We start from the raw sequence: 19,369 nt of genomic DNA, 5'->3' as shown, positions 1-19,369 counted from the left end.
ATTCACAGAAGTGCTTCAATGTTTGCGTTTCCTTTTCCTTGTGACAACCTGCTTATCATTTGAGACGCGGGTACTGTCTGTACATTATTTCAGCCTCTCGGATACAAATTTTCATTTTATGTTGGGACGACGAAGTCTGGTCATGTTATCGTGTCATGCAGGATCCTTATTTCAGATCATTGAAGTGGAAGAGGCAATAGAGCGGGTGCTTGCAGGAGGCTTTTCGTATATCAGCTTCAAATCGACCTTTCTCAAGGACATGGAAGATTTATACGACGAAATGAAAGGAGACACACCTCTCCACCTGGGCTCTACCGAGTATATTGTTTTGGGGGGCAATTCATGGGGTGCAAGGTAAGTCTACATTGTACCAGCCTGAAACCAACACTGATAAACTGGATTGTTTCGTTTCCTAAGAAACATCGATATTTCGAAGTAATAACTCGTAGCAAGATCTTCATTTATCAAGTTTTAGTTGCTTGATTTCAATCAGTTCTTTTACATTATAAAATATCAATATGAGTGAAAATCATTAATCTTAAGCAAACCCCGACCATGACACCTTTGACTGTACAAGCTTCAAACATTGTTTACGCCCAAAACCAAAGACTTTACCCAGAACTGCTCAAGTTTATATAACTGTCAATGTTACATTAGAGTCATAAAGCGCATAAAATTCAAATCAGGACAGAGTTCGGAAGCAAGGATATACTGTCATCAATATTTTGTAGTCTTATATGAAAGAAAGATAGAGTACTTGCACGTTACGTCTTAGTGTGGCAATGGAATAGATGCCACCTACCCGTTATATGTGGTTGTTGCAATTCTGTTAAGTGTATCAGAAGTGCGTGCGGATATAAAGATGGTTTATTCTATTGTTGTTGGAAGTGAACTCATGTAATACAAAGGTTCTCAATCCTAGAAGCTGTGAGAGAGATTGGTTACATTGAAGTTACATTCACCATGAAAGCTACAGCGACAAAAATATTGAGAGGTGAATTATGCAAAGAACAAGAGTCACAGGTGTTGTAAGAGGTCGTAGTAAATAGGATGACGCTCTAGGGGTTTGCTAGAAGGCTTTGGGAAGTACTGTCTCAACTAATTATCTCAACTTTCTTCTTGTGGACGTGACGGCTTATTGTTCATACATAAAGATATCATTAAAGAAAGCAATATTAAAGTGAAAAGTGAGTAAACTACGGAGTATGATAGCAATAAACGAGAGATGATATAAAGGATAAAGATGTGACGAAGATATATTGGATACAGTTGTCATTGTCTGCAGTGTTGAAAGTTTTCGAAAGTCCATATACAGTATATGTGCAAGGTTGATAAACACTCATTACTTTCCACTGGGATGTTAACAAGTTTAGAGCCAGAAGTGTTTCAGATGATGACGCATGTATGATTACCTACATGTCTGCATATATATATATATATATATATATATATATATATATATATATATATATATATATATATATATATATATATATATATATATATATATATATATATCATCCCTTGGGATAGGAGAGAAAGAATACTTCCCGCACATTCCTCACGTGTCGTAGAAGACGACTAAAGGGGAAGGGAGCGGGGAGCTAGAACCCCTCCCCTCCTTGTATATTAACTTTCTAAAAGGAGAAACAGAAGAAGGAGTCACGCGGAGAGTGCTCATCCTCCTCAAAGGCTCAGATTGGGGTGTCTAAATGTGTGTGGATAAGGAGAGATTGGTAGTATGTTTGAGGAAAGGAACCTGGATGTTTTGGCTTTGAGTGAAACGAAGCTCAAGGGTAAAGGGGAAGAGTGTTCTGGGAGTAAAGTCAGGGGTTGGTGAGAGGACAAGAGCAAGGGAAGGGGTAGCACTACTCCTGAAACAGGATTGGTGGGAGTATGTAATAGACTGCAAGAAAATAAACTCTTCATTGATATCAGTAAAACTGAAAGTGGATGGAGAGATGGGTGATTATTAGTACATATGCACTTGGGCATGAGAAGAAAGATCATGAGAGGCAATTGTTTTGGGAGCAGCTGAGTGAGGGTGTTAGTAGTTTTGATGCACGAGACCGGGTTATAGTGAAAGGTGATTTGAACGCAAAGGTGAATAATGTGGCAGTTGAGGGAATAATTGGTGTACATAGTGTGTTCAGTGTGGTAAATGGAAATGGTGAAGAGCTTGTAGATTTGTATGCTGTAAAAGGACAGGTGATTGGGAACACCGGGTTTAAAAAGACAGATATACATAAGAATACGTATGTAAGTAGGAGAGATGGCCAGAGAGCGTTATTGGATTACGTGTTAATTGATAGGCGCACGAAAGAAAGACTTTTGGATGTTAATGTGCTGAGAGGTGCAACTGGAGGGATATCTGACCATTATCCTGTGGAGGCTAAAGTGAAGATTTGTAGAGGTTTTGAGAAAAGAAGAGAGAATTTGAGGGTAAAGTGAGTGGTGAGAGTAAGTGAGCTTGGGAAGGAGACTTGTGTGAGGAAGTACCAGGATAGACTGAGTGCAGAATGGAAAAAGGTGAGAGCAAAGGACGCATGGGGAGTGGGGGAGGAATGGGATGTATTTAGGGAAACAGTGATGGCTTGCGGAACATGCTTGTGGCATGAGAAGCGTGGGGGGAGGGCAGATTAGAAAGCGTAGTGAGTGGTGGGATGAAGAAGTAAGATTATTAGTGAAAGAGAAGAGAGAGGCATTTGGACGAGTTTTGCAGGGAAATAGTGCAAATGACTGGGAGATGTATAAAAGAAAGAGGCAGGAGTTCAAGAGAAAGGTTTAAGAGGTGAAAAAGAGGGCAAATGAGAGTTGGGGTGAGAGAGTATCATTAGATTTTAGGGAGAATAAAGAGATGTCTTGGATGGAGGTAAATAAAGTGCGTAAGACAAGAGCAGAAATGGGAAGATCGGTGAAGGGGGTTAATGGGGAAGTGATAACAAGTAGTAGTGATGTTAGAAGGAGAAGGTTTGTTGAATGCGTGGGATGATATAGTGGCAGATATAGAGTGTTTTCGTCGAGGTGGTGTGCGAAGTGAGAGGGTTAGGGAGGATGATTTGGTAAACAGAGAAGAGGTAGTAAAAGCTTAGCAGAAGATGAAAGCTGGTAAGGCAGTGGGTTTGGATGGTATTGTAGTGGAATTTATTAAAAAAAAAAGGGGTGACATTGTTGTTCACTGGTTGGTAACGATATTTGATGTATGTATAGCTCATGGTGAGGTGCCTGAGGATTGGCGGAATACCAATTGAGTATTCCTGGGAAATTATATGGGAGGGTATTGATAGATAGGGTGAAGGCATGTACAGAGCATCAAAATGGGGAAGAGCAAAGTGGTTTCAGAAGTGGATCAGGTGTTTGCTTTGAAGAACGTATGAGAAATACTTAGAAAAGCAAATGGATTTGTATGTAGCATTTATGGATCCGGAGAAGGCATATGATAGAGTTGATAGTGATTCTCTGTGGAAGGTATTAAGAATATATGGTGTGGTAGGCAAGTTGTTAGGAGCAGTGAAAAGTTTTTATAGAGGATGTAGGGCATGTGTACGAGTAGGAAGAGAGGAAAGTGATTGGTTCTCAGTGAATGTCGGTTTGCGGCAGGGGTGCGTGATGTCTCCATGGTTGTTTAATTTGTTTATAGATGAGGTTGTTAGGGAGGTGAATGCAAGAGTTTTGAGGGAGGGGCAAGTGTGCAGTCTGTTGTGGATGAGAGAGCTTGGGAAGTGAGTCAGTTGTTTGCTGTTAATACAGCGCTGGTGGGTGATTCGGGTGAGAAACTGCAGAAGCTGGTGACTGTTTGGTAAAGTATGTAAAAGAAAGCTGAAAGAAAATGTGAATAAGAGCAAGGTTATTGGGTACAGTAGGGTTGAGGGACAAGTCAGTTGAGAGGTAAGCTTGAATGGAGAAAAACTGGAGGAAGTGAAGTGCTTTAGATATCTGGGAATGGATTTGGCAGTGGATGGAACCACGGAAGGGGAAATGAGTCACAGGGTGGGAAAGGGGGCGAAAGTTCCGAGAGCGTTGAAAAATGTGTGGAAGGCTCTCGAGAGCATTGTCTCGGAAAACAAAAACGGTTATGTTTGAAGGAATAGTGGTTCCAACAATGTTATATGGTTGCGAGGCATGAGCTATGCATACAGTAGTACGAAGGAGGATGGATGTTTGAAAATGAGATGTTTGAGGACAATATGTGGTGTCAGGTGGTTTGATCGAAAAAGTAATGAAAGGGTAAGAGAGAAGTATGGTAATAAAAAAAAAGTATGGTTGAGAGAGCAGAAGAGGGTGTTTTGAAATGGTTTTAGTCACATGGAGAGAATGAGTGAGGAAAGATTGACAAAAAGGACATGTGTGTCAGAGGTGGAGGGAACGAGGAGGAATGGGAGACCAATTGGAGGTGGAAAGATGGAGTGAAAAAGATTTTGAGTGATCGTGGCCTGAACATGCAAGAGGGTGAAAGGCAGGCAAGGAATATAAATTGGATCGATGTGGTATACCGGGGTCGACGTGCTGTCAATGGATTGAATCAGGGCATGTGAAGCGTCTGGGGTAAACCATAGAAGGTTCTGTGGGGCCTGGATGTGGAAAGGGAGCTGTGGGTTCAGGCATTATTACATGACAGCTAGAGACTGAGTGTGAACGAATGGGGCTTTTGTTGTCTTTTCCTAGCGCTACCTCGCACACATGAGGGGGGAGGGGGATGTTATTCCATGTGGCGATGGGAATAAATAAAGGCAGACAGTATGAATTATGTACCTGTGTATATATGTATATGTCTGTGTGTGTATATATATGTGTACATTGAGATGTATAGGTATGTATATTTGCGTGTGTGGACGTGTATGTATATACATGTGTATGGGGGTGGGTTGGGCCATTTCTTTCGTCTGTTTCCTTGCGCTACCTCGCAAACGCGGGAGACAGCGACAAAACAAAAAACACACACACAAATATATATATATATATATATATATATATATATATATATATATATATATATATATATATATATATATATATACCTTTTCTTTCATACTATTCGCCATTTCCCGCGTTAGCGAGGTAGCGTTAAGAACGGAGGACTGGGCCTTTGAGGAAATATCCTCACCTGGCCCCCTTCTCTGTTCCTTCTTTTGGAAAATTAAAAAAAAAAAAGAGGGGAGGATTTCCAGCCACCTGCTCCCTCCCCTTTTAGTCGCCTCCTACGACACGCAGGGAATACGTGGGAAGTATTCTTTCTCCCCTATCCCCAGGGATAATATATATATATATATATATATATATATATATATATATATATATATATATATATATATATATATATATATATATATATATATATTTGTTCATTTCATACTACTTGCCATTTCCCGCGTTAGCGAGGTAGCGTTAAGAAGAGACGACTGAGCCTTTGAGGGAATATCCTCACTTGGCCCCCTTCTCTGTTCCTTCTTTTGGAAAATTAAAAAAGAGAGGGGAGGATTTCCAGCCCCCCCCCGCTCCCTTCCCTTTTAGTCGCCTTCTACGACACGCAGGGAATACCTGGGAAGTATTCTTTCTCCCCTATCCCCAGAGATAGGGGAGAAAAACTGGAGGAAGTAAAGTGTTTTAGATATCTGGGAGTGGATCTGGCAGCGGATGGAACCATGGAAGCGGAAGTGGATCATAGGGTGGGGGAGGAGGCGAAAATCCTGGGAGCCTTGAAGAATGTGTGGAAGTCAAGAACATTATCTCGGAAAGCAAAAATGGGTATGTTTGAAGGAATAGTGGTTCCAACAATGTTGTATGGTTGCGAGGCATGGACTATGGATAGAGTTGTGCGCAGGAGGATGGATGTGCTGGAAATGAGATGTTTGAGGACAATGTGTGGTGTGAGGTGGTTTGATCGAGTAAGTAACGTAAGGATAAGAGAGAAGTGTGGAAATAAAAAGAGCGTGGTTGAGAGAGCAGAAGAGGGTGTTTTGAAATGGTTTGGTCACATGGAGAGAATGAGTGAGGAAAGATTGACCAAGAGGATATATGTGTCGGAGGTGAAGGTAACGAGGAGAAGTGGGAGACCAAATTGGAGGTGGAAAGATGGAGTGAAGAAGATTTTGTGTGATCGGGGCCTGAACATGCAGGAGGGTGAAAGGAGGGCAAGGAATAGAGTGAATTGGATCGATGTGGTATACCGGGGTTGACGTGCTGTCAGTGGATTGAATCAGGGCATGTGAAGCGTCTGGGGTAAACCATGGAAAGCTGTGTAGGTATGTATATTTGCGTGTGTGGACGTATGTATATACATGTGTATGGGGGTTGGTTGGGCCATTTCTTTCGTTTGTTTCCTTGCGCTACCTCGCAAACGCGGGAGACAGCGACAAAGCAAAAAAAAAAAAAATATATATATATATATATATATATATATATATATATATATATATATATATATATATATATATATATATATATATATATAGCATACCTGGGGATAGGGGAGAAAGAATAGTTCCCACGTATTCCCTGCGTGCCGTAAATAGCGACTAAAAGGGAAGGGAGCGGGGGGGCTGGAAATCCTCCCCTCTCGTTTTTAATTTCCCGCGTTAGCGAGGTAGCGTTAAGAACAGAGGACTGGGCCTTTGAGGGAATATCCTCACCTGGCCCCCTTCTCTGTTCCGTCTTTTGGAAAATTAGAAAAAAAAAAAAAGACAGGGGAGGTTTTCCAGCCACCTGCTCCCTCCCCTTTCAGTCGCCTTCTACGTCACGCAGGGAATGCGTGGGAATTACCCAAGTGAGAGAAAAATGAATTATGTACTTGCTCAACTATATATTTACTCACGGATTGCATATGACGTTCACAATGGTCGGGGTATGACTTCTTATATCCGTCTTTACGAGCTCTGATTGGCACAGGTCGATTGCGGTGACGAACAGTGGTCCATGATGTGGGTGGTGCGTCGGGGAGATGTTCAGGTCACTCAATCTTTTTCACTCCATCCCTCCAACTCTAGTTTGGTCTACCCCCTTCTCGTCTGCTCCACTTCAGCCACACATATCCTCTTTGTCAGCCTCTCCTCACTCATTCTCTCCATATGTCCAAACCATTTCAGCTTATGTCTCTCGTGCTCTTTTATTACGTACTCGATCAAACCACCTCACACTAAACTGCCTACTCCCATGCTCTAGCTGTCATGTATAATGTACCAAAACGAGAGACCCTTATCCACAGCCAAGCCCTACAAACCTTTCGAAAACTAGTTTCCCATAACTGCTTCATGCGTCAAAAACACCCTCTTTGGGGAGGAACTTCGTGATACATGCTTAATGATTCTTTCAAATGCTAAACATCAAACGGAAACAACTATCAATACCACATCAGTGAAATTAACCTTAACCCTCATCCAAAGACTCACTTTTTTATTGCATTCAAAGCAAGTCTCTCTCACACTATTTTCTATCACGTTTGCATTTTCCTTTTTACTATGCACCATATAAAGCTTCACTCATATGAAATATTTTCCAGACGAGGTGCGCCATTCACTGGCCAGATTGTAAGGATGAAGCAGCGAATGCTGGAGGCGGGGTTGATCACACACTGGATGGATGACCTCGTGAGGATGAGAGTCGTCATGGCAGATAAAAGTCGAGCAGGCAGTACAGTCTCCTCTGAGGTTAAGTATTCAACTTTTGCACGCAGTAAAATGAGGAAGCTATGAGAGGTGTGCTATGCCTCTTCCACTACACATTATCCTCCATTTGGATGATTCAGCCGTGCAATGCAGTGGATCTGTACTGGGCCAATGCCCCAGGCACAAGCTTATATGAATGATTATACAACGTACTTTTTTTTTAATCACATCCACTCTCTAGCCGTTACATATGACACACCGAAACTCCCCTATCCACAACAAAACCCCGTAGACCTTTTCTTGGTTTCCCCTGACCCCTTCATATACCCTGGTCAGCCATGGACTACAAGTTGCACTTATCATGCCACACTGTTCCAATTTGCTCTAACCCATGCACTCCTCACACCTTCCTGCATGCCCAAGCCCATAAACGCTTCGGTCCTCCCTTTCTCCATGTTCCCTTCATTTCCGATATGTATATTCTCTTAGTTAGCTTATCCTCACTCATCCTCTCCATATGTTCGAATCATTCCAGCACAACCTCTTCATTTCTCTCATACACAATCTTTTTACAAACACACCACACACTCTCTCTCTCTTTCTTACCCTGTCATTGCTTATCTGATCAACGTTCAATCACATCAAGTAATGTATGTCCTCAAACATTTAATTTCCAACCCATTAGACCACCTCTGCATTATTTAATGCAGGACCCACACCTCGCACTCATACATCGTCAGGATTATTGTGCCATCGGACATACACACCTTTGGCTTCGCCAACAGTAACCTCTCTTTCCACACACACACACACACACACACACACACACACACACACACACACACACACACACACACACACACACACACCTCGCCCAGGATCTAAGTCTCTTCACCAACCCTTTGGCTTACTTCGGTTCCCATATGCACTCCAAGTTATCTAAAACAATACACATTCCTCGTGTTCTCTCTATTCATATTTGCACTCCATCTAACCTGCCTCTTTCCACTGCTAAACTTAATCTGACTTTTATTCACATTAACTCTCAACTTTCACAGAGTCACATGGTACTGGGACTGGATCATCTACAGGGAGCATTTTACCTGCTGCTGCTGGGCTACATCATTGCCTTCTTCAGCTTTTTGGGGGAGAACCTGGCTCACTGCTGCCCTGTTCTTCTCCACCGTCAGTAGTCGCGCCTGCTGAAAAACAGCTTTTCTCACTAACCAGCCAGACCTCACCATCCCCACAACCCTGCTACAGGAGACTTTCGCCCTAATCTCGTGCCACACCTCACATGCCTTACCAACCCAAGGAAGACCTGGACCACTGCTGATCTTTGTGATGTGTAATAAGAATCATACAGTGTTGTGAGGACACGTATGTGACTTCTATGTGTTATGATGATCCTGATGTCTTCAGCAGTGTTGTCTCATGTGACTTCTATGTGTTATGATGATCCTGATGTCTTCTGCAGTGTTGTCTCATGTGACTTCTATGTGTTATGATGATCCTGATGTCTTCTGCAGTGTTGTCTCATGTGACTTCTATGTGTTATGATGATCCTGATGTCTTCTGCAGTGTTGTCTCATGTGACTTCTATGTGTTATGATGATCCTGATGTCTTCTGCAGTGTTGTCTCATGTGACTTCTATGTGTTATGATGATCCTGATGTCTTCAGCAGTGTTGTCTCATGTGACCTCGCTGTGTTAATGTTATTTACCAGCTTGCAGTGTATATCTTAAAGTAAATGACCACATTTGTGTATTTTCAGATTCCAAGAGATGATGAACTTCTGAAAATCATTTTCACCAGAATACATGCATGGCTATGGCTGTGACTTCCCTTTTTTTTTTACACTATCCTTTTCGGAAGATTTATGCAAGATTATTCTATATTGTTCCGTAATTCTTCTGAAAATGAGACTCTGTGCCTTTACAGCTCTGTCAAGTGTTTTTAGGACTTCACAATCTGTGATCCATTCTCATTAATCAAGTTGTTGGTACCCTAGCTCCCTTCACCGTACTAGGAGAGGAACTGCCACACACCTCAGTGGCCTCACCTGCTGGTGGAGGATGTTTATGTACTGCCACTCTTCACCTCAAGACCCTCGCTTACTGGGGAGTTGAGTTCATCTGCTGCCACACATCACCTCAGTGCCCTCACCCGCTGGAGGAAAACATCACCTACAACTGCACCCCACCTCAGTACCTTCACATGGTGGGGTAGAATATTTGCCACTTAAAAACCTGAAGTCGCAAGTTCTATGAGGATGATCACACTAGACCTAAAAGCTGTAAAAAATTTGCTTGATATGAGGATATGTAAATGTCTTTTGATTGATCATATTTGACAGGATATCAAGGAAACTAGGAGTACACACAGACACATGAATTAGCTAATGAGTTCACCAGACTTTCATGTGGCTGTATTTGCAAAGTACCCGGCAAAGAGTGTCATATGTTTTGTATGGGACGGACAGGTAAGGTTATGCTGCCAGACGTAAATACGAATATATTTTGGTAACAAAACAGGACTCCATTGCCTCGTTTGATAACAGAACAGGACTCCATTGCCCCGTTTATACATTTTTTTTCGTATTAAAGTGACTGGCCAAATCCTTCTTCAGTTACGTCACGTGATTCCTTTGCCAGAAGATGTATTATTAAATCTGTTCTTATCAAGAATGCAAAGACTTACAGCATGAATATTAATGATGGATTGTATGAACTGGGTCACTCTGTCATCGACAAGATCAGTCAACAGATATAGATACATGAAAGGGTTCGAGACATTTGTGTTTCTTTTTTCCTCGTAGTTATCGCCATAACGCGTGACAGCTCAAGAACTGATATGATCGAGGGAGGGCCTTTTCTTTGTTTTTTGGCGCTACCTCGCTACGACGGGAAATGGCAAACAGAAATGAGGGAATGTAGCACAAGGATACGTTGCGTTTTCTCCCCTTGCAGGGAAACGTAGACTCCATTGAGGTGAAAAGTTTATTGACTAGACTGTACGTCCAGTGAAGCCTCATCAAAGGTGACTTTTCACTCGCTATCAGGGGCGTATCAAGGGGAAATGGCGCCAATGGCAAGCACTGAAATTGCGCCCCTGGCTTGATTAAAAATGTGCATACAGTAGACGTATATGAAAATATATAGTGTGATATAAGATGTTGAAGAGTTAGGCCAAACCTAAATTTTGTAAACTCTTAAAGACTTAAGACTTATTTGAACAAAATTGTAACGTAGAAGCGGTAATGCAACTGATAGTAGCAAAATATTACTATAGTTGAAAAGTAAGCGAGTTTCTTTGTTATCTCACAAAACCAAACCGTTGAACATATCAGTCGGGTAGCATATGTCAAAAAACAAACCTGTTGAGTGGCGCCCCCTTCAAGTTGCGCCCAGGGCACCTGCCCTACATGCCATACCCTAGATACGCCACTGCTCGCTATGTAACCTTTTGCAGGGAAAACCTAATCTCTCTCTCTCTCTCTCTCTCTCTCTCTCTATATATATATATATATATATATATATATATATATATATATATATATATATATATATATATATATTATCCCTGGGGATAGGGGATTAAGAATACTTCCCACGTATTCCCTGCGTGTCGTAGAAGGCGACTAAAAGGGAAGGGAGCGGGGGGCTGGAAATCCTCCCCTCTCGTTTTTTTTTTAATTTTCCAAAAGAAGGAACAGAGGGGGCCAGGTGAGGATATTCCAAAAAAGGCCCAGTCCTCTGTTCTTAACGCTACCTCGCTAATGCGGGAAATGGCGAATAGTTTAAAAGAAAGAAAAGAAAATATATATATATATATATATATATATATATATATATATATATATATATATATATATATATATATATATATATATAAAACAGATGTAGCACAAGCTCACATAGCATCTCTGAGGATATACATTTCCAGCACGTGTGATTATGAAATGATAAAACGAACTACTGTGACAAAACAGCAAAAATTATACTTGATCATCTGAAACAGTTCCTATACTATCTACAAACATTTTATTCTTCAACCTCATTACCTTCGGATTTTCCTAAAACAACCCGGACATAAATACACATAACAGCAGAATTCGCTAAATTTGAATTATCATTATCATGGATGCTATTCGCATTATTGCTACAATAACGTCATCATATATGCTACTGATAGGATTTCTTAAATACATTACAAAATGAAGAATGCGTCGCGTAATATAAGCCACTGAAGCAGGGGAGCGCATGGCGTAGTTCAGCCAGAGCTTTAAAATGTTGAATCTCCCGCGAGGCCATGATTGGTCGAGCTCGTCAACACCACCTCCCGAGAGTCAACAGCTCGCGCCAAAAATGAAAGTGGAGATACCATCCAATGGAGATAATTTTCCTCAGAAAAGCAGGTAAATATAAGTCCTGTGAGTATGAGATATAAATGGAAATTACTGTCTGGGTGTAGGTGTTATTTTAATCTCAAAATAGCGTTTGAAAATGAGCTTGGGATGGAGTCAAGCCTCCCGCTGCTCAGCTGATGGGATGTCAACAAACTTGGCGCCGAAATCATTTCTAAGGCAAGTGGGACGGTAAAGCAATCTAATTCAATTTTTTCTTTCTTATTCTTACCATGGGCTTAATGGTCCACTCAGGGTATGTGAAACTTTTGCATGTAGTGATAAGAAATAAGAACCTGTGCTCAAAATTTCCCACGATTACATGATAGATACAAAGAACGGCTTGAAGATGGCATGTGGAAAATGAGGTAAAGGTATTGTTCACTGTAATCCTATGGTAAAAGGGAAATTTATGAGTCGAGAGAGATAGTAAGCTGTGGTAAGTTATACAGGTGATACAATGGCTTCTTAATTTTTCAAAATGCCCTCTTAATAAGTATGTTTCAATAGAGGCATAGGTGAAGGACCTGGTTGCTATCTTTTTCTTATATCAAAGTTCTACTGAGTAGAAGTTAGCTTAAACACACCCAACATATAATATTGGTAAAAGTAATATAGGTAGTTATTTTTATGAGGTGGAGTGGCAATTTATCTCTGCCACTTTCTGTAAGGAATAGAACGAAAGTGGTATGAGCTTACTCCTTACGGTTAGTATGAATGATTTAGACGTGCTGCAAGGTTTGAACAGTTTTCTTTTTTATTCCCCTCGATAAAGAAAATAGCTGGCAGTGAGGAGGGCTAAGAAGATTTAAGGAAAGATTTTTAATTAATCTGTCTGAAACACGTACCAAGTCTCAGCAAACCTTGCTCAACCTTTCATATCATCCACAATTTCTCTTAATTTTAGATATAGTTGAAATATTCCAGACACACCCATGATTAAGAATTGCACTAGCTGGTACAAAAGTATTTAGGTAATCACGACCCAGGCAACTGTTGGCACCACAGCCCAGCTTCCATGTGTCCTCCAACAGTAGCCCACAGAAATGTAGGTTTATTTCTTTTAGTCTTGATTGCTACAAAATGTTGGGTAAGTTTTTATTAGTATTTGTCGGTCTGTACAATTATTTCACTGATTTTTACATTGATTAACCCACACTCTGTGATTTTATCTTTCTTTTCTGTAATGTTAATTTTAGGATGAAAAGAAGAGCTCCAAATCACACAACACCAGTCTGGATCTCTTATCTAGTGCAAGGAATGTATTGATACCATTTTATTTAGTTACATAAAGAAAAGAAAAAAAGAGTATGTTTAGACTAAACTGATAGATGTTATTTCCCCCCAAATAAACAGTGGTTATTTACTGGTTGGCCAATACTTCGGCCCCGATTGACAGTTTGTTTCATAATATTTATTGTTACCAATGACACTTCACTCCCATTATATTTGTTGTTACCAGTAACACTTCAGTTGTACTTCCATAACTGAACTCCAGTGCTGCTTTGTAGCCTTTAGTGCCTTGCCTTTAACAGGCAACTGGCAGAAGGCAACTGAAGTACAGTATTTCCAGAGGTTCCTACCAATTGTTCTTATCGACTACTTTTACCCAATGTGTGTACTAAAGTTCCAACCTGCTACTTCTACCTTATGCTTCCACCTAATGATCCTCTCTCTTACATAATTTTTTTTTACCACATGCTCCTGCTTAATGTTCTTACCTACTACTTCTGTCTGTTGCATCTACCATTTTGCCAAAAGGTAGGGATAGCACATAGCACTCACCATAGGAGAATCTAGAGTTATGAAGAATAAGTTGTGTGAGTTAAGTGTTGTCAATTGTTTTAAAAGTGTGACAGAGTGCCAGCAGTTCACATTTGTGTGAAGTAGAAAGAAAAGTCAGTTACCTAGGTCACAGGAATGCAACTTGACAACCACTGAAGTGCTGGCCACTACGTAGCCATCACTAACCCTCTGTATACCCAGGTGGGTTTAATAAACTCCCAAGTCAGGTAGGTACTTCCCAACCACTACACTTGTGTTTATCCAAACACCTAATTTTCAGTTTCACTGCATTTACTGCATTATTTATATATATGTGGTTAGGTTGCAGGCTGACAGGCATCCTGAGTAGGATACCCAGGAAGGATTTCAATAGCTTTGGAGTGACCATTGGGTTTGCATCCTGTTAGGTTTCGGGGCCTTGAAGGTGAGTCAGATGCAGTTTGCTAGTGATGAAACTCAGTGACAGACTTGAAAGAGAAATTGGTGCTGGTGGTGTCTGACTTTGGAAGTGATTGCAAAAGAAGGTAGTTGAGAATTGACTTAAGTAAAAGAAAGGAAAGGAGAGATACATTTCAGTTTGAAGTATTAGTTTTATGGAGAAAACCTGGAGGATATGGAGTGCTTTAGATACCTGAGAGTGGATTGGATGCAGTTTTGGGTGACATAGCAAAGGTTCTTGGCATAGTGAAGTGTGTGGAAAGTGGTCACTATGTGTGAGGGAAAAGATGGGTATGTTTCGTGGTATAGTAGACCTTGCAGTGTTGTGTGGATGCGAGTACTGAAGAGGGTGAATGTGTTGGAAATGAAATGTTTGAGGACAGCATGGTATGTGGTGTCAGGAGGGTTGATCAATTAAGGAATGACACTGTGAGAGATAGGTGTAGTAGTAACAAGTATGTTTGAGAAAACTGAGCAAGTTGTGCTGAAATGGTTTGGACATATGGAGAGGATGAGTGAGGAGAGACATACTAAGTGGATATATGTATTGGAAATGGAGGGAACAAATAGGAGACATATAATGATAATAAGAAGGAAGAATTGGGTACAAGATGCTTTGAGTTATCAGAAACTGAACACTTTGGAGGGTGTGAGGCAAGCACAGGTTAGGTTAAAGTGGTGTGATGTGTAGTCAGGGGTGATGTGCTGTTACTGGGCTGAACCAATGCTTATGAACTGGTTATGGAAAATCACAAAAGGGTCTGTGGGGCATGGCTGTAGATAGTGAGGCTTTGGTTTTAATGCATTATAAGTGATGGCTAGAAAGAGAATATGTGCAAATGAGTGCCATTTCATGGCCTTTTTCTGACATTACCTTGCGGATGCAGGAAACAGTAAACAAGCATGAAAAAAAGTGTAAATATATGTATGTAGATTGTAGCCATACACTGTGTGGTGATTAGTGTCATCTACTGAATTTGCATTACAACTCTCACCCCACCTTTACGTCCTTACCAACACCACCCCATCATTGCCTCAGCCAGGCAATCTACATGTTAACTTCATTTGCCATACCACAACATTTTAAGTTGTGTTAGCTAACTTATTTGGACTTAGCCTTTAGCTTTACATGTATTTCTTTCATTTGATGAAGGAAAACTTTATATGTGTGTGTGTGTGTGTGTGTGTGGTGTGAAGTGGTTTGATTAAGTAGTGAAAGGGTAAGAGATGTGTGAAAATAAAAAGAGTGTGGTTGATAGAGCAGAAGAGGGTGTGTTGAATTGGCATGGACATATGGTGAGAATGAGTGAGGATACATGTGTGATGAGAACAAGGAGAAGTGGGAGACTAAGTTGGAGATGGAAGGATGGAGTGAAAAAGATTTTGAGCAATCAGGGTCAGAACATACAGGAGGGTGAGAGACATGCAAGGAATGGAGTTAATTGGAACGATGTGGTATACTGGGGTTAACATGTCAGTGGACTGAACCAGGGTATGTGAAGCATTTGGGGTAAATCATGGAAAGGTCTGGAGCCTGGATGTGGATAGGGAGCTGTGGTTTCAGTGCATTACACATGACAGCTAGAAACTGAGTGTGAACAAATGTGGCCTTTTTTGTCTGTTTTCCAGGCACTGTATCTCACTGAAGCAGGGAGTAGTGATGCTGTTTCCTGTGGGGAGGGTAGCGACAGGAATGGATGAAACCAAGCAAGTATAAATATGTACATGTGTATATATGTGTATGTCTTTGCATGTGTATATGTGTTTATATTGATATGTATATGTGCATGTATGGGCATTTATGTGTATATGAGTGGATGGGCCATTCTTCATCTGTTTCCTGATGGTACCTCGCTGAAGTGGTGGGGTAGCAATGTTATTTCCTCTGTGGCAGGGTAGTGAAATGAATGGATGAAGGCAAGCAAGTGTGAATATGTACATGTGTATGTATTCCTACGAGTCCATGGGGAAAATGAAACCCGATAAGTTCCCAAGTGCACTTTCTTGTCATAATCACATCATCAGGGGAGACAAAAGAGAGAAATATGTCAGTTGATATACATCGAAGAGATGAAGCTAGGACGCCCTAGCTTCGTCTCTTCAATGTATATCAACTGACTTATATTTCTCTCTTGTGTCTCCCCTGATGATGTGATTATTACATGAAAGTGCGCTTGGGAACTTATTATGTTTCATTTTCCCCATGGACTCATAGGAATATCTTGATCACGTGCAAAATTGTGATCCTTTCCAACATGTGTATGTATGTAATGTTTGGGTATGGGGATGTATATTTTGATATGTATATGTGCATATGTGGGCGTTTATGTGTATATGAGTAGATGGGCCATTCTTCATCTGTTTCCTGGTGTTACTTTGCTGATACGGGAAACAGCAAGTATGTATATTTAAAAAAGATAGATAAAATAAAAGTAATGATAATAATAATAAGAAGAATAATAATGATAATACATCTGTTCTTGACACGAGCTTGCTGATGTGGGAAATGGCGAATATGTATGAAAAAAATATATATTTTTTCATACTATTCGCCATTTCCCATGTCAACGGGGTAGCATTAAGAACAGAGGATTGATCCCTTGAGGAAATATCCTCACTTGGCCCCCTTCTCTGTTCCTTCTTCTGGAAAATTAAAAACGAGAGGGCAGGATTTGCAGCCTCCCGCTTCCTCCCCTTTTAGTCACCTACAACACGCAGGGAATATGTGGAAGTATGAATATATGCAAAGTGAGAGGGTTAGGGAAAATGATTTGGTAAACAGAGAAGAGGTAGTAAAAGCTTTGCGGAAGATGAAAGCCGGCAAGGCAGCAGGTTTGGATGGTATTGCAGTGGAATTTATTAAAAAAAGGGGGTGACTGTATTATTGACTGGTTGGTAAGGTTATTTAATGTATGTATGACTCATGGTGAGGTGCCTGAGGATTGGCGGAATGCGTGCATAGTGCCAATGTACAAAGGCAAAGGGGATAAGAGTGAGTGCTCAAATTACAGAGGTATAAGTTTGTTGAGTATTCCTGGTAAATTATATGGGAGGGTATTGATTGAGAGGGTGAAGGCATGTACAGAGCATCAGATTGGGGAAGAGCAGTGTGGTTTCAGAAGTGGTAGAGGATGTGTGGATCAGGTGTTTGCTTTGAAGAATGTATGTGAGAAATACTTAGAAAAGCAAATGGATTTGTATGTAGCATTTATGGATCTGGAGAAGGCATATGATAGAGTTGATAGAGATGCTCTGTGGAAGGTATTAAGAATATATGGTGTGGGAGGCAAGTTGCTAGAAGCAGTGAAAAGTTTTTATCGAGGATGTAAGGCATGTGTACGTGTAGGAAGAGAGGAAAGTGATTGGTTCTCAGTGAATGTAGGTTTGCAGCAGGGGTGTGTGATATCTCCATGGTTGTTTAATTTGTTTATGGATGGGGTTGTTAGGGAGGTGAATGCAAGAGTTTTGGAAAGAGGGGCAAGTATGAAGTCTGTTGGGGATGAGAGAGCTTGGGAAGTGAGTCAGTTGTTGTTCGCTGATGATACAGAGCTGGTGGCTGATTCATGTGAGAAACTGCAGAAGCTGGTGACTGAGTTTGGTAAAGTGTGTGAAAGAAGAAAGTTAAGAGTAAATGTGAATAAGAGCAAGGTTATTAGGTACAGTAGGGTTGAGGGTCAAGTCAATTGGGAGGTAAGTTTGAATGGAGAAAAACTGGAGGAAGTAAAGTGTTTTAGATATCTGGGAGTGGATCTGGCAGCGGATGGAACCATGGAAGCGGAAGTGGATCATAGGGTGGGGGAGGGGGCAAAAATCCTGGGAGCCTTGAAGAATGTGTGGAAGTCAAGAACATTATCTCGGAAAGCAAAAATGGGTATGTTTGAAGGAATAGTGGTTCCAACAATGTTATATGGTTGCGAGGCGTGGGCTATGAATAGAGTTGCGCGCAGGAGGATGGATGTGCTGGAAATGAGATGTTTGAGGACAATGTGTGGTGTGAGGTGGTTTGATCGAGTAAGTAACGTAAGGGTAGGAGAGATGTGTGGAAATAAAAAGAGCCTGGTTGAGAGAGCAGAAGAGTGTGTTTTGAAATGGTTTGGGCACATAGAGAGAATGAGTGAGGAAAGATTGACCAAGAGGATATATGTGTCGGAGGTGGAGGGAACGAGAAGAGGAAGACCAAATTGGAGGTGGAAAGATGGAGTGAAAAAGATTTTGTGTGATCGGGGCCTGAACATGCAGGAGGGTGAAAGGAGGGCAAGGAATAGAGTGAATTGGATCGATGTGTTATACCGGGGTTGACGTGCTGTCAGTGGATTGAATCAGGGCATGTGAAGCGTCTGGGGTAAACCATGGAAAGCTGTGTAGGTATGTATATTTGCGTGTGTGGACGCATGTATATACATGTGCATGGGGGTGGGTTGGGCCATTTCTTTCGTCTGTTTCCTTGTGCTACCTCGCAAACGCGGGAGACAGCGACAAAGCAAATATATATATATATATATATATGGGGTGGACCATGGAGGGCTGTGTGGGTGTGTGTGTTTGTGTGTGTGGACGTGTGTGTATGAGGGTGGGTTGGGCCATTTCTTTCGTCTGTTTCCTTGTGCTACCTCGCAAACGCAGGAGACAGCGACAAAGCAAAAAAAAAATGAGAGTTGGGGTGAGAGACTATCAGTAAATTTTAGGGAGAATAAAAAGATGTTCTGGAAGGAGGTAAATAGGGTGCGTAAGACAAGGGAGCAAATGGGAACTTCAGTGAAGGGCGTAAATGGGGAGGTGATAACAAGTAGTGGTGATGTGAGAAGGAGATGGAATGAGTATTTTGAAGGTTTGTTGAATGTGTCTGATGACAGAGTGGCAGATATAGGGTGTTTTGGTCGAGGTGGTGTGCAAAGTGAGAGGGTTAGGGAAAATGATTTGGTAAACAGAGAAGAGGTAGTAAAAGCTTTGCGGAAGATGAAAGCCGGCAAGGCAGCAGGTTTGGATGGTATTGCAGTGGAATTTATAAAAAAAGGGGGTGACTGTATTGTTGACTGGTTGGTAAGGTTATTTAATGTATGTATGACTCATGGTGAGGTGCCTGAGGATTGGCGGAATGCGTGCATAGTGCCATTGTACAAAGGCAAAGGGGATAAGAGT

General features: G+C 41.3%; 2 protein-coding genes across 6 annotated transcripts in view; both read left to right on the top strand.

The window, feature by feature from the left end:
* Window positions 1-142: 142 nt before the first annotated feature.
* On the top strand, window positions 143-10,394 carry LOC139763978 (uncharacterized). Its single transcript, XM_071690454.1, has 3 exons — window positions 143-354; window positions 7,496-7,643; window positions 8,660-10,394. The coding sequence occupies exons 1-3, from the start codon at window positions 143-145 to the stop codon at window positions 8,792-8,794; spliced, it is 495 nt and encodes a 164-aa protein (XP_071546555.1). The 3' UTR covers window positions 8,795-10,394.
* A 1,477-nt stretch (window positions 10,395-11,871) lies between these two features.
* Window positions 11,872-19,369, top strand: part of Skp2 (S-phase kinase-associated protein 2) — a 34,583-nt gene continuing 27,085 nt past the window's right edge. The window contains exons 1-2 of one of the 5 annotated variants that reach the window (XM_071690671.1): window positions 11,877-12,019; window positions 15,860-15,937. In XM_071690671.1, coding sequence (XP_071546772.1) covers window positions 11,892-12,019; window positions 15,860-15,937 — 206 coding nt within the window. In that variant the 5' untranslated portion in view covers window positions 11,877-11,891. The other 4 variants (XM_071690672.1, XM_071690675.1, XM_071690673.1 and 1 more) reach the window with 4 other exon arrangements.

Source organism: Panulirus ornatus, chromosome 48 (assembly GCF_036320965.1).
Source record: "Panulirus ornatus isolate Po-2019 chromosome 48, ASM3632096v1, whole genome shotgun sequence".
In the NCBI taxonomy this organism is placed as follows: domain Eukaryota; kingdom Metazoa; phylum Arthropoda; class Malacostraca; order Decapoda; family Palinuridae; genus Panulirus; species Panulirus ornatus.
This window is presented reverse-complemented; position numbering and strand designations above follow the sequence as displayed.